This window comes from Manihot esculenta, chromosome 10 (genome assembly GCF_001659605.2).
Source record: "Manihot esculenta cultivar AM560-2 chromosome 10, M.esculenta_v8, whole genome shotgun sequence".
NCBI classification, from domain to species: Eukaryota; Viridiplantae; Streptophyta; class Magnoliopsida; order Malpighiales; family Euphorbiaceae; genus Manihot; species Manihot esculenta.
Window position 1 is genome coordinate 1715415 of NC_035170.2, and position 23681 is coordinate 1739095.

Here is a 23681-nt window from a genome sequence, read left to right on the forward strand (position 1 = left end):
CGGCCGCCGAACCTGCCGCCGAAAGTGCCCTGTCCAGCCATTTCATGCATGTATTCTTATGGTTAATTTATGATGTTTTAGGGGGTTTTTGGGGAGTAGTTTGGAGTTATGTTCTAGCATGTTTGGTCCCTCATTTGAGTCCACCTGTGTAGGTTCGGACCCGAGGAACCGAGGACCCCAGCAGTGAGTTCAGCTGCTTCGGTGTTGTCAGAGTCAGCCAGAGGTGAGTGGAACTAAACTTACTCTTTTAAATTAAATGTTTTATCATGTTTCATGCATCATGATTATGCAATAGGATGATTGCATTAGCTTCACGAATATGCCGCATTGCATCATTTGTTGTTGATGTGGGTGAATGTTGGATGACCCAATTAGTCCATGACAGGAAGACCAGGACCCCATTCTACGGCCTGGCACGGAAATGAAAGACCAGGACCCCATTCTACGGCCTGGCACGATTGTGGACTCGAAGACCAGGAGCCCAGAGGAGGCCCTGGGATAATGGTAAGTAATGTATGTATGACAGGAAGACCAGGACCCCATGCTACGGCCTGGCACTATGTTAGCTTGGACTAATTGGTGACAAGTTCACCCAACCCTTATGTGAATTGTTTGTGTTATGATGCATTTCATAGAGCATAGTGTTGATGTGTTTTTAATAGTTCAGCTCACTGGGCTTTTAGCTCATCCCTCTCCCTTTACCCCCAGGCTTGCAGGTACAGTATAGTGCGGGAGTTCGGTTAGAGTGAAGAAGTTATGCCTTTGTAATAGCTAGTAATGGACATGATCAAATTGTAATGTAAAAGTACAGTATAGTTATGTAATGAGTTTTATGGATGTTAGTATGTGCTTGACCATAGAATGTTGTATCCCTTTTTATACATGATCTTAAAGATTTTGATGTTTATGTAAACCAACTCAACAGATGTATGTTACCCATTGAGGGCACAGATGAGATCCCACAGAGGGATCAAGGTTATGTTAATGTTTATGCACAGGTTGAGTTTGGTTGATGTTCAAAGGAAAGAAAAGTTTTAAATTTTTATGCATATTGTTGATCATGTATGGGATTATACAGGTTTACAGGTTTTATGTCAGGCTTGCTACGGGTCCCGGCGGCCTTAAGTCGACCCGGATCCTAGCGCCGGTAGCGGTCCGATTTTCGGGTCGTTACATTACTGAGCAGGTGGGGTATCTTCAACTGACTTCTATTGACAAGAAGTATGACGTCGAGAAGTATATGTTCGTGTCTAATCTTAGGGATATTCAAGATACAGGTATAGTGCTTTGTCCAGCAGTCTTGTTTTTTCCTCGTAACTGGTATTATAAAGTACGCTAACTTTTTCTGGTTTTGTGCTTTTTCGGCAGCTTCTGACGTCAAGATGGACCAGATCAAGCCCCCAAAGAACTTAGTTCTATCCCGGGAGAGCATGAACGCCGCCTTAGATGCCCTTCGGGCTGGACTCCATGTGTCTGAGGTCGCTGAAGAAGTGGCTCAGATTGTTTCTTCTAGGAAGGTTAGCCGACCTCCTGCCAGAGCTTCCTCTCGAGCTCCTAAGCCGAGCTCCTGCGGTGCCGGATCCTCTAGGCCATCTAGCCGTGGCAGGTCGACCTCGGCTCCTAAACCTGCCCAGGAGTCTAGATCCAATCAAGCTTTCATAGAGGAGGTGAGGGAAGCTCCACGGGTCATTGCGAAGCAGACAGAAGACATTGAACAGGCAAGGTCGGATCTTGCTCTTTCTTCCGAGGAGGTGCTAGGGGGAAGGTTTGGGTCCCCCATTATTGAAGAGGAAGCCCCAAGGAAGGGAATGGAGGTCGTACTTGTGGAAGAGAATGTCCTGGAGGCCCCTATCGGAGATGCCCCTGCCCCTGTGGGGACTGGATCTGGATCTGTTGACGGAGGCGTCACAGTGAAGACCGGGGACAAGCGTCTAGCCCCTCCTGAAATATCTCCCCCAACTCCTGCTCGGAAGAAGTCCAGGGCTTCCAAAGGATCAGCTCCAGCCCTCCCTCCTATTGGAAAGGAAAAAGATGTCCCCGTAGTACCTCTGTTGTCTGCTCCTGACAACGATATTCTGAACGCGAAGGACATCACCCACCAATCTCTGGCCAGTGTAGTTGCCGAAATCCTCAAAGAGCGGATGTTTGGTGGCATTACGGAGGCTTCAGATCCATGCCTGCTTGCCCTCACTGGTCTTCTAGCCAGTTCTACTAAGGAGCAAGCAGCGTTCCGATCTCGACCTCGGGAGGAGCTCGAGGATATGATTAGGGAGATGCTTCTAATGGTAAGTCATCTTTATGTTTCCTTTCTGGCTTTCTTTATTTCTTTCTTCTGATGGTTGTCTTTTTGTACTAGGTGACGGGCCTCTTCATGGAGGTGGATGCTCGCGACCACTCTCTCCGGGAGTCTGTGAATCACCGGATTGAGGAGGCGCGTTTGGAGGAGAACTTGTCTGCCACCAGCGACGCCAGAGGCAATCTCACGGCTGCTAGAGAGCACTCTGAATCCCTCTGGCTTGAGCTACATACAGCCTTGGAGGCTCTCAAGAGGGCTGATGTGAGGGCCTCTGAGGCGCAGGAACACGCTAAATCCCTGGAGGCGGAGTTGTCTCACACCCGAGGGGTCCTGAAGGAATCTAATGAGAGGGTAGCTGCAGCTGAGGTTCGCTGTGAGGAAGTTTTGAAGCAGTTGTCCTCCATAGTGGAGACCCTTCGTGAGAGGAACGAGGCTATAAGCCAAAAGGACGAGGTCCAGCGCCAATATGAGGCCCTGAAGGCTGATTTCGAAGAAATTCAGGCTCACATTGATAAGGTATCGGGCCCAGGCCCAGCCCATAACAAAAAAAAAAAAAAAAAAAGAAAAAGGGAAGCATTAAAAGCTGGTTTCGGGAAGGTCCCGAAACCACAGTAACCCTCCTCCTTCTCCACGACGGAACAGAGCAGCCCTCTGTTATTTAAAAAAAAAAATTCCTTCTCTTTTAACCAAATCTCCTCCCCTCAACCCATAAACTTCTAAGATCTTTCAGCTAGATCCTGATTAAACCTATATTCTGCTTAAAATTTCAATAATTTCTGCCAGAGGCTCCAAAATTTGGGTAGGTGAGTTTTATCCCTTTTATTCAATTTTTACGATATTTGGGTCATATCAGTCTCTACAGTTTGGGGATTGGGTGTGACATAAGGTGGAGATTCAAAAAGAGGGGGCTCTGGCTCAAGTGGAAATCCTCGAGCAGGAGCTGAGTACGAGCTCTGAACGTATCAGAGACCTGGCTTCATCGGCGGAGGAGTCCAAACTTCATAATCAACAGCTCAGCCATGAAGTCAGGACTTTAGAACGTAAATGTTCAGCTCTGCTCGAGGAGACCAGACATGCTGAGAACAAGATCCAGCTGGAGTGTGAGAGGCGTCTAACGGAGTATCAGGAGTCAGATGAGCTAAAAAGGAAGATTGAGCAGGCCTGTGAAGCTTACCTCCAAGATTATAAGGATTCTCCTGAGCTGAAGGCAATTATAGCTGAGGCCTGTGAGTCACAACTTGCGGAGTATAAAGCCTCTGATGAGATGAAGACTGCTGTTTGGCAAAAAGGCTTCCGCATATTCGCGACTGGCTTCAATCGGGGTTTAAGAGAAGCCAGGCTTGCTCTTGATATCCCTCTAGCGAAGCTCCGAGTTGCTGAGGTGGACTCTGATGGCGAAAATGTGCTATACGGGGAGGACGACTTTCCCTTGCCCAGAGGAACCTCTCGCATTGCAGCTGAATCTTCTTCAGAGGAATCTGAGCTGGATGGGGAAGGTGTGGACGTCCTCGAACTTGGGGAGGATGACTTCGGTCCTCAAGAAGGGGATGTAGAGCTAGGAGAGGAAGGTGCTAGTCCTTCAGGGCTGGAGACTGTGCCTTTTGTTGGCACTGATGGGTCTGAGCTGGAGGATGCCAGACCTCCTTCAGATGTTAATGTAAATGTAAATAAAGATAGTATAGGTGACGATGTTCCTAGAAATGTAAGTCCCTTAAGGACCTTTTTCCCTCAACCTTAGCAGATAAATAGATTGTAATACATTTTTTCTTTAATGAAATTATAATTGCCTCCACTTGAACTACTTCTTGTTTTTCGTTCATTCTTGAACTTATCTCTGCTTATAAATGAAATACTTAAACTGCGTGCTTCGTAATTTTCTCTGAGGGAACCACTATACTGTCTTTCCTTTTTGCCTTCAAGCTCGTCAGTACTGAAATATTACCAATTGACTGGACTTTTGTCTTATAAATTTATCTATTTCACTAAGGCATACTTACCCGTATGCTCTTTCCGAGCTGGACTAACCGTACCCGTTTCCGAGCTGAACTGGCCGTGCCTGCGAGCTCTGTTTCTAATAGTGGGTTAAACTTGCGATCTTTTGAGGTGATGAGCTGGGCTGGCCTTTTTGCTTTTAGTTCTGGTTTGACAGGAGCTGAAGCTAGGGTCTCATTTGCTCACGCCATTGGGTTTCTCCTCAGGTTGCCCCTTTTCCTCCTCAGCATTTATTACATGAGTGGTGAGGGGGTAAATCCCTAGACTTCATTTGTAATCGCCTGTTTTGTTTTTATTATTATTATTATTTTTTTTTTTTTGGGTCAGGGGTTCCTACTGGCCCTAAGTGTTTTATGTGTTGTCTGCTCTTGAGCGTTTTACAGGCTCTTTGCTGCCCCTTAGTTTTACCAGGGTTGGGCTCACCTTCTTAAGGTCTGCATGGTGCTTTGGCGTTTTGGCGCCTGCGAGCCCTGCTTTAGTAGGTCGTACTGCTATATGATACAGGCGTTGAGGTGCCTTGGTTTAATCTTGTTATGTGCTGGTTACTTTGCGAGATTGGGGCTTTGTTGGCTTTGTTGATCCGAGCTCTTTCGAGAGGTCGAATTTGAAGTCTTTTTATGTTTGTTTCAGCATTCCTTTTGAGGTCACCATGACGCTTTGATACTCTTAGCAGTCGAGATCAAAGTCTTATGACTCGAGCTCCTTTGCGAGGTCGGAGTTTTAACTTTTTATTTATGACCCCGTGTTCCTATCTTTTATGTGAGGTCGAAACTTTTGTTTTTGCGTGTGGTCGTTGTGTACCTCTATTCGCTATGAGCATGTGTTACCGGGATATCTCTGGGGACCTCATTTTTTGTTGCTCCGGGAGATCTTTTTGAGATCCTCGCCGACCGTTTTTGCTCCGGGAGGTCTTACGAGATCCTGGCCGTTTTTGCTCAGGGAGGTCTTTTTGAGATCCTCGCCGGCCGTTTTTACTCCAGGAGATCTTACGAGATCCTGGCCGTTTTTGCTCCAGAAGGTCTTTTTTTTAGATCCTCACTGGCCGTTTTTGCTCCGGGAGGTCTTTTTTGAGATCCTCGCCGGCCGTTTTTGCTCCGGGGAGATCTTGTTGATCCCCCCGGCCATTTTTGCTCCAGGAGATCTTATGAGATCCTAGCCGTTTTTGCTCCGGGAGGTCTTTTTGAGATCCTCGCCGGCCGTTTTTGCTCCAGGAGATCTTACGAGATCCTGGCCGTTTTTGCTCCAGGAGGTCTTTTTTTGAGATCCTCACCGGCCATTTTTGCTCCGGGAGGTCTTTTTTGAGATCCTCGCCGGCCGTTTTTGCTCCGGGGAGATCTTGTTGATCCCGCCGGCCGTTTTTGCTCCAGGAGATCTTACGGGATCCTGGCCGTTTTTGCTCCGGGGAGATCTTGTTGATCCCGCCGGCCGTTTTTGCTCCAGGAGATCTTACGGGATCCTGGCCGTTTTTGCTCCAGGAGATCTTACGGGATCCTGGCTGTTTTTGCTCCAGGAGATCTTACGAGATCCTGGCCGTTTTTGTTCCGGGGAGATCTTTGTGATCCCGCCGGCCTTCTATCTTTCAGGAGGTCTCTATATTTCCAGGAGGTCTTTTTAGTATCTGTTCTTTTCTTTTTCTGAGAGAGTTAATACTCACAATAATAGAGTTTAATCATTGCATTTATAAGATGGTGTTATTTCGTGCTTTTATAGTACAAGAATTTCTTTTCACAAATATTCTAAGGAAAATACATCTGTAGCTTGTTCAACCTTTTGTTCCTCCAATGACCATGTTGATGGTTCCATTGGATCCGTCATTCACCTGCCCTGCTCCCGCTCTTCTGAGTGTCTGTCCTGTTGGGTTTGGCTGAGACCTTTGTTCTTCTGGTTTCTTTATGAAGTTCTTGAGGTGTCCCCTCTTTATTAGCCTTTCGATCTCAGCAATCAACTGGAAGCAGTTATTGGTGTCATGGCCGTTCGTGCGATGGTACTGACAATATTTGTCAGGATTTCGCTGGTTCGATTCCATTTTCATGGGCTTGGGCCACTGGAGGAACTCATTGTCTTGGATGGCCATGAGCACTTCGGCTTTAGAGGCATTGAGAGGGGTCGGTTTCTTTGGAACCCACGGGGGGAGTGACCTTTGTTCTGAGACCCGAGGAGGGAGAGGTCTTTGGTCCCTACGCTCCCAGGGTTGTTTATACGGTTCAAGTCTCTTCCCATGCTTTTTCTCGCGCCTCTCCGGCCTTCCCTCCTCCGGTGCTTTCCCCTTATCTGTTGCTCCCCTGGCGAACCTGCTTGTCTCCAAAGCATCGTCCTACCTTATATATTTTTCGGCCCGTTTCATCAGCTCGGCCAGTGAGGTCGGAGGCTTCCTGCTCAATGAACCAAAGAACTCGGCTGAGGTCGTCCTCTTCTGCATGGCTTCTACAGCCCTTCCTTCATCGAGCTCGGAGATTTGCAAGGCCTCTGTATTGAAACGGGCGACGTATTTCCTGAGTGATTCGTCTTTCCTCTGTTTGACTGTTTCCAGGTAACTCGTCTTCCTATCTGCGGGCACTCCAGCGATAAACCGGCTGATGAAGCGAGTGGCCAGATCTCCAAAGCTACTAATGCTTCCCGCCTCAAGGCTGTTGAACCATGCCCGTGCTGGCCCCGAGAGCGTCGTAGGAAATACCTTGCACATCAAGGCATTTGACAGAGTCTGCAGCTCCATGAAAGTCTTGTAGTTGAGGACATGCTCCCGGGGGTTTCCAGCTCCATCATAGGCTGCCATTGGTGGCATCATAAACTTCTTAGGCACAGTCTCCTGCTGTACCCATTTTGAGAAGGGTGAAGCAGTGGGTAGGAGAGTTTGGTTCTGATCCTTCGCTCTCAGCTCGGCCAAGAGCTTACCCCTCAACTTCTGCAGCTTTTGGTCTACGCTCTCCCCTCCCCGCCTGGGCTTCCTCTCCTGGTGGGCCTCCTCTTTCCATGTTTCACTCCCCATTCTTCTGGTGGTTTCGGCGGAGTAGCTATCAACTTCATCATTTTCTATCATCTCCCTCGCCATTCTCCCATGAACTCAAGCTGCCGACTCTTCCTCTTCTTCGGCTCTCCTCCTCCCGTCTCCGGTTTCTTGGCTGACAGTTCTGGGGTGGTTGAAGGTAAGCTGAAGTTCGTTGGTCTGGGGTTCTTCTACCACCGGTGACACGTTGGTGGGGTGCTAAGGCCCCGTTGTTGCATTATCTGCCCCAACCAGTGGGCGGTGCTCTGTAGCTGGAGGGCCATGGTTTGGAGGTCTTGGTTGGACAAGGTGGCGGCGGAAGCATTCCCCGCCAGGCTTGGCGAGGGGTTGAAAGGGATTGGTGTTTGGCTATTTGGTGTTGTAGGAATGGAAAAAGAGAACTGCTGCCCCTCTTGGGCAGAGCTCAGGTCATTAGGGGTGACGTTGTTTTCGTTGTGATTAGCCATTGTGGATCTCAGTGGGTGTTTGTGAGAGTGGAACTCCGACGATGAAAAGATCTCCTTCATTCCCACAGACGGCGCCAATTGATGATCTGAGATCCAGAAAATGGGGTTTTACAATGGGTTCTGTAAAACTGAAAAAACTTAGACCTAGAGGAGAGTATTTCTCCTTTTATATGTTTCCTTTTGGCTGCTAGTGACGTGTAACAGAAAGTGTATCATTGGACCACCTGTCCCTGCTACATTGATACGGACGTACGAGGGAATCAGATCTCTGTCCCATGCATAACGGTTTTTGATTCTCCCTGTGCGCATGCGTGAATGGGTCCGCAAGGCAGATAGGTCTCATTCTTGGTTCCGGGTTAGGCCGTGAGATGAGATGAGAATCGAGCCCAAAAGGGGACCTATATGAGAGGCTAGACAGGCCGGGCCGACCTGGATGAGAAATCCAGGTGAAGCCCGGCCTTAAGGTTTGGACGAGCCGGACCTGTTTTGTGCATATGGTGTGTGGGCCTTCGGATGATGAGCTATTGTCCGAGGTCCTGGCCCTTGACCGGGGTGGAGAAATCCAGCGGTAATCATAATATTATTTTTTAATAATAAAATATTTTTTTTATAATTTTAAACTTCTAAATTTAATTAATTTAAACTTCTAAATTCAACTTATTTTGTGTTTGAGAAAAAAAAAATATAGATTTAATTGCACTTATTTTCTAGAAACCAAAGAAAGAATAACAGTGTGACACGTGTAGGAATCACCCGTGAAACTCTTTTTGGGAGTTCTTGACCTTATGGTAAGGGCACTTGACTCGGTACAACTCTTTCACTAGCATCCACGTCATCCCTTCAACCTACAATTAACAAAAATAAAAAAATAATTATTAATTGCCACGTTTCATATTCCTTCAATTCAACAGAAGAACCCCTAAAAATCTTCACCTTTGTGTAACCACCTCAACAAACATCTGTAAAAAGCTTTACTATTTTTTTACAACGTTGTTTTCCCAAGTTAATCAGACACACACATTTCACTTCTCTCTCTCTCTCTCTCTTTCTCTCTCTTTTCTTTCAATCAATCATGAATTTTTTGGTATCCCCATTTGTTGTTTTTTCACTCTAATAATAATTCAATATATTGATTCATCTTCGTGCATGAAGAGATATTGAATTCTTGGAATTCTGGTAAGAAACTAGAAAGTGTATTCTTTTTTTTTTTTTCTTTTAAATTGTTAGTATTATTATGATTTTTTACTCTAATGGCTTCGCTTTTTATCTAAAATTTTTTCAGGGAGCTGGCAACTTCTAGAGACTCTTTCTGTCTTTTGATTTTTTTTAAAAAAGGGAAGACTTTTCATGGGTTTCTCGAGACTTTTGACTTGTTAAACTTACGCATAATCTCCATTTCTTCATCTTCTTTCTCCTTCTTCTCCTTCTTCTTCTTCTTCTTCTTCTTCTTCTTGCATTGACAGAAGAATCATTTCTTGTTCATTATTTTGTTTGTTTAGAATATTTTTGGGCTCTATAATAAATGGGATTAGAGAGTCTTCCAAGCCTGCAAAATTTACAACTTCTGGTTCCTCATTCGCCACCTTCTTGTCGGAAACCTTTGTGTCCGAGATCATATTCTCTGTCCTCATTTCGTAGCCTGAGCAGTCCCTCTTTCACCTATTCATTAGGTCGTTCATCGCTTTTTGGTTCATGTGGTAATCTTAGAACTTCTGGTTTAAAACGATCTTGCAGTGCTGATTCTTATGAGTTTTTCGATGATGAATCTGCCAATCAGATTGATGATGATTTCTCAAAAAAGTTTGATGTTACAGATGAAAAAGATGACGAGAATAATAATGATGCTGCTTCTTCAGCAGTTTCAGAGATTTCTAAAGCTTCAACATGCAAGGATGGCAAGAAGATCAGGGAAAAAACTGATTCTTCAATGTCGTCTTTGCCTTCAAAGCTTGAATCTCTTGAGCCTAATTTTCTTGGAATCAAACCAGAGCCACCGGAATGGCCAGAGAGAGATGAGATTGTAAAGATGAGCATTGTTCGTAAAGCAAACAGTGTTGAAATCCCTTTATCATTGAGAATGATTGGCAGGAAACAAAAATGGCAAGAGGGTTTTGTAGATGCAGGTGATTTTGCATACTGTTCTGTGAAAAAAGCATTTTCTTCAATGGTGTTCATAATTCGAGAGCTTCAAAATTATGCTTTATCTATAAGAGGAAGACTCTACAGTGAAGATTTACAAGCCGTTGTTAATAAGTTTCAGAAAGAAATGAATGCTTCATTTGTGTGGCTCTTTCAACAAGTATTCTCTCGAACTCCAAATCTCATGGTGTATGTGATGCTTCTTTTAGCTAATTTTACAGTTCATTCAATGGTTGGAAATATGAACACTTCACCATCTCGAAGATTATATCATAAGTTGATAGCTACACAGGGAGTGAATTTAGAACAAATCAGTGAAGAGTTATCAACTTCATTGCCTGGATATGAAGAAATGATTGAGAAAGAAGAGATGGAGCTGTGGAACTTAGTGGTTGAAGAAGCTGAAATCATGAGAGAAGAATCAAGATATGCTGTTCTTGATCAAGAGATAATGAAACATCTTGTTTCATCCATATCCGTGGAGATTGAACCAGAGGATTATGTTGAGTTTCATAGAACAGATCTTCTTTATCAGATGGGTGTAGCTGAAGATCCAAATAACCATCTTCTTCTCTCTAATTATGCTCAGTTCCTCTGCGTCGTTCGCCATGACTATGACAGGTGAATTATCTTCCATTCACTTTCTGTAATCACATTATGTTTATTCATTTTCTATAATCAGGGATGGTAGCGGTAGGGTATCCACGAAAATTACCCCACACGAACCTTAATGTTTCCAGATTTTCACATAAGTTGATCATATAAAGTGATTCAGTGCCCGAAATATCCACACCTTATGCGGCCTTATCCCTTCATTTTCCTTGATCAGTAAAGCATAGGGATGGCAGCTGTAGGGTACCCATGAAAATCATGTACTCAAACCTTAATGTTTCCGGATTTTCATATAAGTTGATCATATAAAGTGATTCAGTGTCCGAAACATCCACACCTTATGCAGCCTTATCCCTTCATTTTCCGTGATCAGTAAAGCATAGGAATGGCATCGGTAGGTACCCACGAAAATCACCTACCCGAACCTTAATGTTTCCGGGTAGGGCACCTGCGAAAATCGCCTTACTTGAACCTGAATGTTTCTTCACTGCACCTAATATTTTCATATAAGCTGAGCATAAAGGGTGACTCAGTGCTCGAAACATCAAACACGAAATGCAGGCTTATCCCTGCATTGCAGAGAGGATTCTTTGTTGACTTTATCGTTACACGAAAGTCACCTTCTTCATATGAGCTTTGCATATGGCATATGAAACATGAGTGATGATTACATTGCGGTGTTTGTGATTGTGTTTCTTTCTTCTAATTGCTTGTGAACTTCACAGGGCCGAGGAGTGCTTCAAGCGAGCGATAATGTCCGGACCGCCAGACGCAGAAACCTTCAGTCAATATGCAGATTTCTTGTGGTTAGTAAAGAAGGATTTGTGGAGTGCAGAAGAAGTATATCAGCAAGCAATGGAAGCAGCACCCAACAGCCATTATTATGCTTCAAAATATGCTCATTTCCTTTGGAGAACAGGAGGAGAAGGCACTTGTTTTCCTCTTGATAGTTATTACAATAAGGTTATGTAATTTGAAATAGAGATGTTTAGTGTCAATATGGTGCTGCTCATCCCCTGCTTCCTCCTTCCATCTAACAAAAAAAAAAGATTATATAAAAAATTATATATATGTGTGTGCACGCGCGAACAATTGCACACCCATCAGGAAGATTTAGCCTGATTTTAGCTTTAACTTCTATTCTTTCTTCTGTAGTTGGTGTTTTTCAGCCTGGTTTTTGTATGCTTTGCTAAGAGATCACCCATGGAGTTATGCAAAAATCTATATGCATGGATCAGCTGATCTATTTTTGAACTATCATAATGAAAATTGCTTCTTATTGTATATATCTAATTGTTTCATAGTTCTTTACATTACATCTTCTTCTCAACTCAACAGCAAAACATACATAGCTGAAATCCTGCCATAAGTAATATATATATATATATATATATATCTATAACTAAAAGGATAACTAAGTAATTATTCTTCTAGGTTCCCATCTTGATCTTAGTCATTAAACACCTTAATCTGGATTACATAATGTATAGAACAATAACTAATCAGCTTTAGCTAAGTGGCATTACAATCTTATTCAAAGTTACAAGTAAATTACAGCTCAATGTATACTTTAACCTTCACCTTTATACAAAAGTCACTTAATCTCTCAACTTTATTTTCATCCTGTTTACTCTTTAATTTTCAAATCGTAGAATAAAGTCGATATGCACTTACTCTCACATTGAATATGAAAGAGTAAATAGAACAAAGATAAAATGGTAAAATAATTTTTTGTGAAAGTACAAAGAGACCAATTATGTATTTAGTCAATAAAAAATTGAAAACATAGAAGGGCATGCCATAGCTGAGAGAAAGTGGTTACTGATAATAAAATATTTATATAGCCAGACAAAATTACCTGTCAACTACCTTAATTCTGAAAGGAAGATGAAAAAACAAGGAAGCTATCTCATACAAAATCAGAACTTAAGACTAACATATATATTTTATGATCTTTATTCATCTCAATTTGCTTGGAAGTGGCCTCTAATAGGCTGCCATGAACATTCAGGTCATGAGAAATGTCTCGTTTTTCTAGTCAACTGATATATATACAACTGGTTAGTTATCGGAATCCGAAGACTATGATTGTATTGGAAACTAGTGCACGCCACCGGTGATGGTGATAGAAACTGCTGCTAGAATTACTTGATCCTCGGCAATAGACCAGGAGCTGACAGTGAAATTTCCTCACAGGACCTGTTTCTTTATTTTTAATAGATCAGGAAGCTACTTTCATGATGGCTGCCAGTGGTAATGAGTTGATCGTAGCCTTACTAGTTGAGAGTAGTGGAACTAGGCCTCTGTGCTTTTGTTTTTATTTTGAACTAACAGTAAGTTGTATTTTCCGATAACTTTTGGATATCGAGTGAGTTTTCCTTTTGGCGATTTTTACGGATGCACTCCCTTTTTTTTGTTTTATAGTCAAATCCTCAACCCCAGGATTCCGTTGAATGTAATTTTAACACATCACTTGAAGATTTTGAGAAGCATTGCTCTTCAAAATGCTTCTCAAAATCTACATGTTACGATAAAAGAGTTATTAATTGTAGTTGGCCTTTATGACAAACTCAACGGAAAAGTCCGACAGGCGGTGATTTATTTATCCGTAACGGATGTCTAAGGTTCAAATTGTACATCCAGAAATAATCTTCCTGGAGCGGTTAGCTCCCGTTATCTCTAACCCATCTCTTAATCAGAATTTCAATCTTTAAATGAAATCTCACAGCTTATAAACTACTAAAATATCAGTGACCTAAAGCTTAACTCACTATAGGTACATTTAGCGTTGCCTTTGTTAGAACTTAGGTTCCTTGTTTTTGAGAAAATAATTTATTTTTATTTTTCTATTGTAATTTAAAAATAAAGAATATTAATAAATTTATATATAATAATAATATTAATAATGTTTTTAAAGTCTATAAAATGACTTTTTTTTAAAAATAGTTATTTTCTTTAAAAATAATTATATTTTATTTTTTATTAAAAAATATTTTCTGATAACGAAATCTTTTGAGTGCACCAAACATAAAAAAATGAGTCCATGAAACACAGGCGGCTTAATCTAATAACAAAGCAATGAGTCCATGAAACACAAGCGGCTTAATCTAATAACAAAGCTTACCCCACATTGGTAGGTCAGATTTATACATGAAAGGAGTGTTTCATTCTACAACTAAGACTCTTTAGTAAGATTCAGGAGTTATGATGTATTTTACATTACTACTAGTGGCAACTATCTTCTAGTTACATGGTGAGCATATTAGTAATCAATCTACGCATGTTAAACTAGCTTCGAAATAAACTATTATACAAATTCAAAAAGAATTGGAATCGCTCAAAGGATTACCCAAAATAGGTGTGGAAATTCTGCAATTCAAATATAGTGGAATCTCCAGCATCACCAAAACCAGGTGCGGCGGCTATCAACCGCTTTAACAGATGCATATACCAGAGGCATTCGTCCATACTCCGCCACAAATCTGTTAATGCATGTAGTTCTTCTTTCACTATGACCTCCCAAGCTACTAATTCCAGTAGATCCAATCTCAAATATCTTGCCTGCAGTGATAAATACAAGATATGTTAAGTACTCCACAAGGAACACTGCTACGGCTTAGTTGCTCCTCTGGTGGCAGGTCACACAAAAAAGTTCACAACTCAACACAAACATTATGAAGAAAAAAAAAGGTTTAATCAACAAATTGGTAAAGTACATCAGACATACATCTCACGCGCAATGTATTTGCACCATCAAACAGCCTTGGTGATTTGGCATTCGTGTCGGACAAACTTGAGTCAAAGTCTCTAGGGAGAAAGTGCAACTATTGTATATTCTAAACTTAAACATGAATAGCACAAGAGTCTTGAGTCATTTTCTATAGCATGTCTCCTTGATTCGTGTCACGAACATATGGCCTTCACACTAGTACATGCTATAATAATAACAGAAAAAATAAGGTTCCATTCTTCACACCTGATTGGTTTACGTTCTGTTTTTCATGTTCTCATTTTCATTTTAGCTTTCTGCATCCTCAACATCAATAAATAAACAAAAGAAGAAAAAAAAAATCAACCATCCTGTTCGTTATTGAGATCACATGCATTCTCTAATTTTTAACCAAACACACAAGACAGAGAGCAAAAGGGAGGGCCCATTTGAAAGGAAGGGGGAAAGAAGGGGGGGGGGGGGAGCAATATTCAAATACTCCTGTAAATAAGTATTACATCATGCCAAGACTCATCTTAGTTTGCTATAAGGTTTATTACTCTGTTGATACCTTGATGTCTTCCTATTTTGGAGCCAGGAAGCATGTTCTGCCCTTCAGTTTTCCTTACTTTTAGTTTGAAGCTAAACCATATCTCAATGCAGAAAACAAATTAAACTAAGCTAACTTTCTACAGAACTTCATTTAAGAGAAACTATAATCCTTAAAAGATAAAATGAGAAAAACCAAATAGAAAGATATGAAGTTCTGAAGAAGAGTCATGGAAGCATAAATAACAAGCCATAGCATCAAACAGCAAGAGTTCTTTTTTCACTAAATAGCCTGTTCCTTCACCGGTACCCATATAAACCTACAAAGTGCTCCACAAAGCATGCAACTGGAGTAAAGGTTAAATATTTGAAAGACAAAACACCATTTTGATGGGGCATTACTATGACAATAAATGAGTATGGATGAATTCTCCTCAACCATCAAATTATTCTCTTCCATTCTCAAAAAAGCCCAACCATCAAATTATTCTCTTCCAAAACACCATTTTGATGGGGCATTACTATGACAATAAATGAGTATGGGTGAATTCTCCTCAACCATCAAATTATTCTCTTCCATTCTCGAACAAGATTTTTTATTATTTGACAGTGAACCAACTTATCTGAGATTTAATGAACCATATCAGACTGACATACAACCCTTGCACAATAACTTTTTCAAGTAGCATCATACTTACACAGCAGTTAGCTTGATTATTACCTTGAGCCCCAAAGGAGAGAGAGAGAGAGAGAGCATTCCATAATAATCTCTTAAAATTGGTCAAACTTGATAGAATTTTTGCACCACAAATTGTCACCACATGTTTGCATATCAAGAGATGGAATCCAGAGAGAGAGAGAGAGAGAGAGAGAGAGCATTCCATAATAATCTCTTAAAATTGGTCAACTTGATAGAATTTTTGCACCACAAATTGTCACCACATGTTTGCATATCAAGAGATGGAATCCAGAGAGAGAGAGAGAGAGATGGAATCCAGAGAGAGAGAGAGAGAGAGAGCATTCCATAGACTCTGCTCAAATATCTAAGCAATATTTCCATAGACTCTGCTCAAATATCTAAGCAATATTCTTGAATAATCTCTTAAAATTGGTCAACTTGATAGAATTTTTGCACCACAAATTGTCACCACATGTTTGCATATCAAGAGATGGAATCCATTTGTCCACCTCATAATCACCTCATAATCAGGTTTCAATCCTCAGAAGAGAGAGAGAGAGAGAGAGAGAGAGAGCATTCCATAGACTCCGCTCAAATATCTAAGTAATATTTCCATAGACTCTGCTCAAATATCTAAGCAATATTCTTGAATAATCTCTTAAAATTGGTCAACTTGATAGAATTTTTTCACCACATGTTTGCATATCAAGAGATGGAATCCATTTGTCCACCTCATAATCAGGTTTCAATCCTCAGAAGAGAGAGAGAGAGAGAGAGAGAGAGAGAGAGAGCATTCCATAGACTCTGCTCAAATATCTAAGCAATATTCTTGAATAATCTCTGAAAATTGGTCAACTTGATAGAATTTTTCCACCACAAATTGTCACCACATGTTTGCATATCAAGAGATGGAATCCATTTATCCACCTCATAATCAGGTTTCAATCCTCAGACAGTCAGATTCCATTTTCTCAATCCCAATTCAACCTGTCTCTCATAAGACCTTGCTCTTATTACCTCATTTCAAAGATCTGATTTTTCTATTAAATAACAAACAAGCAAATCATCTGTACCACAAAAGATAAGTGAAATAGCTAAATACAAAGACAAAGTGGAAAAGATCAACTGCAACAAAGAAAACACAATCTCATCATATTACAAGGTGCCGTAAGGATGAGGAGGAAGAGCTAATTGCATCAAGTTGACTATGAGAGAAGGTAAGATGACATATAATTCCACTTTGTCTAATAGTAATATAATTCCACTTTCTTTACACTCGCTTTAACAATTTGATAGGTGTTTTGCATGAGAAAGAACTAAAGTTTAAATTATTAAATAAAAAGGTATTCAAAAAAAATCAGAAAATGGGACAGAGAAAAACCATTAACAACTTCGACTTATATCAGATAAATAATCTACCTTTCACCCAGATAGGTGGAGCTCCAGTTGCATTTGCAATGAGAAAGGACATTGCAATATCTTCACAATTCCTGATGAACCAATTCCAAATTAAAAGGAATGGTTAGGCATGTAGATATTGAAGCTTAAGAGAGGAAAGAACAAGCATAAGTAGCATAAGTCATGTTAAATAGAAGCACCTGTTCTTGGTTATGTATTCTCTGATAGATGCTGGCATCTCATTTGTATATAAGGTGAGATACTTTTTGTGAAAAAAGGCTGCCTTAGAGAGTACCATGCTATATGTACCCGTCCACCAAACAGACCACCATCCGCCATATGTGAAATAATCTTTTTTACCTTCCTGCAATAAAATGCACAAAACAAAAGGACTAAGGCAAACCTAGATATCCTCCATGAAGGTGGCTGTCCAATTCCCCAAGTCAATGCTAATAGAGCATAAATACAACTAACATGAACAATTTAGCAACTATTTGATAGGCACATTCAAATTGAAAGTGGCAAATTTATATAGACTGCCTAAATTCCTTAAACACCCAAAGTGAACTAATACTGACAGTTATACTTTCACGTACAAATATACAGGTATAGGATGAGGCAAAGAGTGATGAAAATTGCCTTTTTTACTACGTTTCTTGTAACGTCTTTCCAATAAAAATACCACATAAAAGTTTGATTCAAATGAACTAGCTTTTCATTCATAATCTTAAGCCTCCAGGTTAGATGGCCTTGCACGGTGCATGACCAGACTAAATAGCAGGTCAAACGTTCACTTTCACTAATGCTCACGAGTTTTGATACACATAGTTTTCCCCTTAGATGCAAACTTGAAAGGATGAAATAGAAATTATGCTGCAACAAATATAATGATAAAACTTGCCATACCAATCGATCAAACCAATGCGCACGGGGCACAAAGCCCACCATCGTATCTGGGGCACTCTGCCAAACATTGAAAGCAAATTCCACCGAAGAGCAAGGAAATATAACATCATCATCAATTGAGAAAACAGCATCGGTCCTCAAATCCTTAATTTCTTTGAATCTATTATTCAAACTATCTTCTTTGTTGATATCAAATTTCAATTCAGCCTGCTTAGCACCTTTGGACTTTGATTGTAGAACATGATTTAGATACTTAACAAGAGATTCTGAAGGAGGATTGGGCTCACTCCACACAATATGTATAGAATCAAGCCCAGCACAAGATGAATAGTGGGAAATTGACTGCTTCAACAGATCATATCTCTTCCATGTGTTGATTAATATAGCATAACCTTTCCTGCACAAAAATTTGGAATCCAACACAGCTATATAAGCATCAACGTGCTCTAACATGCATGCGTGGCATAATGATGCTAATAACACAGTTTCGAACATTTATTTACTAGCACCCTTTAATGATTATAGTAAGGCAAAAAAAAAAAAACAATCTAGTCAGTAGTCACAAAGTCAAGTGCTTAATGCAAAAATGCTACACAACTACGTATTTAAAGGCACAGAATCACATGCATGTTCGCTCAATGTTTTAGCTCCATGAAATATCCAAAAATCTTCTCAATATATATATATACATACAAACACAAACATATAAATGAAGAAAGACTGCCCTCATTGTTTGGGCAACAGAAATCACATTAATGGAGTAATATACAAGTAGAACAATTACCAAAACACTAACATGAGTCTTTCTACGTTAATTCAGTTTCATCATGAATAATTCCTATTTGCATAAATACGAACAACTGATAGCAACAAGTGCCCCATTTCAACCGGCATTTCAAAATCCAATTGTGATCAGATGTTAGACAGCGAACCAGTAAAAACGTATTACTTAAACAATCATCGAAGTAAAAAATTTTCCCCCTTTTTCCCTCCTGAATGATGTTCAACTTGCTATAATTTGAGCACAAAATTTTTCTAAATACTTCAAGCAGAAAATTACTCAACTAAAATAAATTAAGATATTTATCGGACACTTAAGTGGATAAAATCGATAGCTTCGTTTACTAATTTGCATCAGATAAACAAAATCTATCCTCAAAATAGCGTGCTAAAGAGCGTGGAGGTTGAGTCCTCTTCAAGGCATACTGTTGAGATTTGAGAATGCTCATTGAATGAGTATTCCAATAAAGCAATAAAAGCGACTGGACTAATTACCAATTCTAAATCACCTAAATCAACAAAAGTTATAGGAGAAACAAAACAAAAAAGGAAACAACATAATTATGTTATCAAATGATTAGTCAACTAATCACCCTGGAACAGAGAATTGATCAGCATAAACACCGTGTTTGGTCCATCTCATGAAATCCGGTGCGCGTCCAGCAAGCGCAAGCAGCGTAAAAACTATGCAACAGCAGAGTAAGAGCTTGATCTTAATAGATCCAGCGGCAGTAATTGCGAGTTGCCGAAATCTCTGCAACCCGCGACGGTTAGTCAAAAGGCTTCCTCTCATTACAGCCAGTGTTGCTTCTTCTTTGCTAGAATCAATCAACTCAGAGACAAGCCGATCCAGCCGCAAGACGAGACTGCAGACAATTCAGGAAAGACGCGACCGTGCTGTCTCCGCAATAGAACAGCAGACCATTCAGTCCACTCTCAGTTTCACCTTCTTCGTCGCCGGCGCCGGGAGGGGTGCGCGATTGAGGGAGGAAACGAGAGGATGGAACGAAGAGCGAAACGGAGGGAACCAAAATGGAAAGTGTGGAGACACGTTTCGAAAGTAGATTGGCAGAATAGAGACACGGTCATGTCGGTCCTCAACTAACAGTAAGTCTTCTTTTTAATAAAATAAAAGCTTAATAACAAAAAGTATTTAATTAAATTAATTAATTAATTAAAATTTTTTAATGCCGTTTGGGTAACTTTCAAGGTCAGAGACCCGGGTGGAATCCATGAGTCTCATGTTTACTTTCTATTAATAACATTAAATAATTAAAAAAATAATATTAATGAAAATCCAATGGTAATGGTACGTGGAATCTTATCTTTCATCTTCAGAAAAAAAACTATTCTGTCAATTAATTAACTATGGAATCTTATTTTACAACTAATGCAACACTATTCAAAATATTTAAATTAAACTTACCAAATATTGAATTCTATAAAAAATATAAAAAATAATTTTGTTTTTTCCATTTTCTATTTTTTAAGAAAATTACAGTTTTCATTCTATGCATGGAAAATACGTTCACTTATTAACAATAAATAAATCTTTTAAATTTAAAATAATAAAAAAATTCATAACTTCCACAATTAAAAAATAACTTATTTGCAACTTAATTAATTTTACTTTTAACTTTTTTTAATTATGTACTACTAATTTATTTCCTAATAATATATTTAATTTAAAATATTTTTTGAAATACTTATTTAATTTTAGTCATAAGATATGATGATATATTTTTTGTTATAAAAGACTTATTGTTCATTTGGAAAATAGTTAGAAAATAACATTTTTATTATAAAGGAAAATCGTGGAAACTATTTTCTAAATTATTATTAAATATTGAGTATATATAGGTAAAGTTAAAAGAGTTAGATGTTTCTGGATGAGTGCTTTCTTTTTTTTTCCAATTCTGTATAATGTAGACACCTTATCTATAATGAAAGGTGGATTGTTCTGCCACAAGCCAATAGTTATATCTTTATCTGGACAAACAGTTTGATTTGGACTTTCTCTAACCGAAAGTGAAGATTTATTTGGACATTTCCAAAATATTATTATGATCTTTTAAAAATTTTTAAAGATATATGTATTTCTGTTTATGAAATTTTAAAAAAATCAAAATAACCATATTTAAAAAAAAAAAGAAACGTACCTTGCCTACGTTTATTATTAATTTTTCTCTTAAATAAGCCTTTAATATATTTTAAATTGAAAAAAATTATTAATCGGCATATAATTAATCGACATATATTTTTTAAAAAATATAAATTTTAATTCTATAATTTAAAAAAAATTGTGTTATATAAAAGAATTTTTTTATAATTTAATATTATAGTAAGTGTATGAGTAAATCTGTGAGTTTTCAGGTTTTGCTCTCCGATTTTTAATTTTTTAATTTAAAAAAAAACTCATTAATTAATTTTTTAATTTTTTTATTAATTTTAAATATAAAATATTTTATTATTTAGTTCATATTATTTACAAAAATTTATTTAATAATTTTATAAAAAATATATTAATTAGTCTTTTTATAAAAATTAAAATTAATATAGAGATTAATTAATATATTTTTTAAAATATTATAAACACTAATTTAATTAATGTATTTTTTAAAATTAAAAAATTAATTTTTTATAATATAAAGATTAAATAATAATTTTATTTTTTTAAAATAAAAAAAGGTGTTTTTTTAGAGAAAATAAAAGTGGGCCTTTAGATGTAAATTTGGATGAATGGTCGATTAGCCCATTGAGTCATGTACTCAGTGGGTTGGTCAAACCATAGCCTGCTTTTCTCTTGCACAAACGGGACAATGGAAGCCTTCAATTAGATAATAAGAAATTTATAAACTTTTGTTATGCATGCTTTTGAATGTGACAAATTTTTATTTCTTCATATTCTTAGCCATCAAAAATCAAAGGAATTATGCCAATATGCATGATTTATGTTAACTCAAAATATAAATATACATTAATTTTATTTACTTTTTTAATATAAAGTTTACTATAATTATTATATTTTATGTTTAATAAAAAATAACAATATAATAAAAATATTTGACCATTCACATAATTAATCTGATAATAAGTATATTTAAATAAATCTAAGAGGTATCGGTTTCACTCCAATATCCCATCATCATTTAAAAAAAAAAAATTTGACCACACAATCCAATCCCACTAATAGCTTTGCTTCAAAGCTTGGCTAGCCAATCACTTTTTTAATCTCGTTTTCAAACCACTTACACATCAACACTCATGAGAACCATTGGAGGTAGGGTGTTAGATTAATTTTTAAAAAATGATTAAATCACTTTCATTTCGGAAAAAATAAAATTAATTTGACTTTTCTAAAATTAATTTACTTTTGTTTACAATTAAAGAAATAATTTATTCAATTCAGTTGGATTAAAAAAGTAATTTTGTTCATTAATTACATTTCAAATTATTTAGATATGAATTATGAAACTATTAACCATAATTGAAATTAAACTTGAAATGATATTAAAATTAAATTAAATTTCATACGAAAAATAAATAAATTAATTAAAATTAAAATCAAACTTATTGATTCAATCCAAATTCATTTGAAAATATTTTTCTCACTTATAGTTATTTTTAAAAATATATTAAATTATTTATTAAAAATTTCTTAAAAAATAATTAATTTTTATTAAATTTCACATCAATTTAAAATATTTATAAAATAATATTTTTGAAAGTTTTTAATTTTTTTTAAAAATATTTAATTTCAATCCATTAATTTACTAGATTAAAATTATTTAAAAATAAGAAAAATTTTAAATTATAAAAACATACTTAAAAAAACTTTATTTTACCTCCACATCCTCTAAAGTGTTAATTTCAAAATTTATATTTAATTATTTCAATTTTTATTTTCAAATAAACCAATTCAATAACCTGGGATTGCTTACCTAATTTTGGTTAAGTGGGTCCCAACCACAGACATCATCTATAATAATATTGGAGAAAATATAATTGTAAAAAAAATTAATAATAAGTGGCCTTGATGCAATGGGCGGCTGCATAGCACACACCATTAGTCTATTACTCTAGGATTTTTTTAGTTATTAAATATTTTATTATTTAATTTTTTATATTTAAAAAAAATCATTAATTTTTTATTTAATTTTATAAAAAATCACTAATTAATTAATTTTTTATTAAAGGTATTTTATATTTTTTAAAATACTTAATAATTAATTAATAAATATTTAAAAAATAAAAATATTTTTAATGTAATTTTTAAAATTAAATAATAAATTAATAAATTTCTCATAATAAAAAAATTTACCATAAATATTCAATTTAAATTCAAAATTAATCAAATTAAATTAATTTAAAAATTGAATTTATTTGTATTTATTTCAATTTAGTTTAACTTTTAATTTAAAAAATTTCTTTTATTTTAATTTATTTCAGTTTTAATAAAAAAATAAAAAAAATTAAATCAAACCGATTAGTGATAATAATATATTATTTTTAATAATATAGAGATATTAGATTATAATTAAAATTAAAATATTAAAAATAAAAAATTTATCAAAAATTCAAATTGAATCAAACTGGTTCGATTCAATTCGATTTCTAATCAAAATCAGTTTGGTTTAATTTCTATAAATACTAAAATTTTGATTTTTAATTTATTTAATTCGATTCAATTTTAAATCGAACCGGTTGAATACCCACTCTGGATACAAGTGCGTAGAGAAAATACTATTCCATAATCACAAGCTTATAAATCGTAAAATTATTACATAAAAATAAAACAACTTTTATCTTCACCAAATTTATTTATAATATAAATATATAAAAATTTATTATAATTTTACATCATAAATTTATACAGATCTAATAATGTTTGTAGGTTTTTGGCAATAACCCAAATAAAAATTTATTTAATTTAATTTAATTTTGTAATGAATTAAATAAATTGAATTGAAAATGTGTGCTTTTAATAAAAACCAAAATCTAATCCCCTACAACATATATGATAAATATCATCCATTCAGCCTCATAGCCGTTAAAATTAAAAGGGAAAACTAAAGATAAGACAATGATACATTAGTTTAGTAGTTTAGGACCAAAAGTAGTTGTCCTACATATACACAAATCTACGAAGAAAAAGCATACTTTTAATTATA

General features: G+C 37.1%; 3 protein-coding genes across 3 annotated transcripts; 2 read left to right on the top strand and 1 right to left on the bottom strand.

Annotated features, from left to right (window-relative positions):
- The first annotated feature begins 1240 nt into the window (after positions 1–1240).
- Positions 1241–4034, top strand: LOC122724914. Its single transcript, XM_043961127.1, has 4 exons — positions 1241–1277; positions 1369–2285; positions 2432–2812; positions 3183–4034. Exons 1-4 carry the CDS (start codon positions 1241–1243, stop codon positions 4032–4034), a joined length of 2187 nt encoding a protein of 728 aa, XP_043817062.1.
- Positions 4035–9001: 4967 nt separating this feature from the next.
- LOC110624622 lies at positions 9002–11802 on the top strand. Its single transcript, XM_021769831.2, has 2 exons — positions 9002–10498; positions 11215–11802. The coding sequence occupies exons 1-2, from the start codon at positions 9261–9263 to the stop codon at positions 11459–11461; spliced, it is 1485 nt and encodes a 494-aa protein (XP_021625523.1). The 5' UTR covers positions 9002–9260; the 3' UTR covers positions 11462–11802.
- A 1768-nt stretch (positions 11803–13570) lies between these two features.
- LOC110624946 (glycosylinositol phosphorylceramide mannosyl transferase 1) lies at positions 13571–19597 on the bottom strand. Its single transcript, XM_021770427.2, has 5 exons — positions 19104–19597; positions 17731–18127; positions 17025–17188; positions 16846–16916; positions 13571–14050 (listed from the first exon to the last, which is right to left on the bottom strand). The coding sequence occupies exons 1-5, from the start codon at positions 19301–19303 to the stop codon at positions 13890–13892; spliced, it is 993 nt and encodes a 330-aa protein (XP_021626119.1). The 5' UTR covers positions 19304–19597; the 3' UTR covers positions 13571–13889.
- Between the last annotated feature and the right edge of the window lie 4084 nt (positions 19598–23681).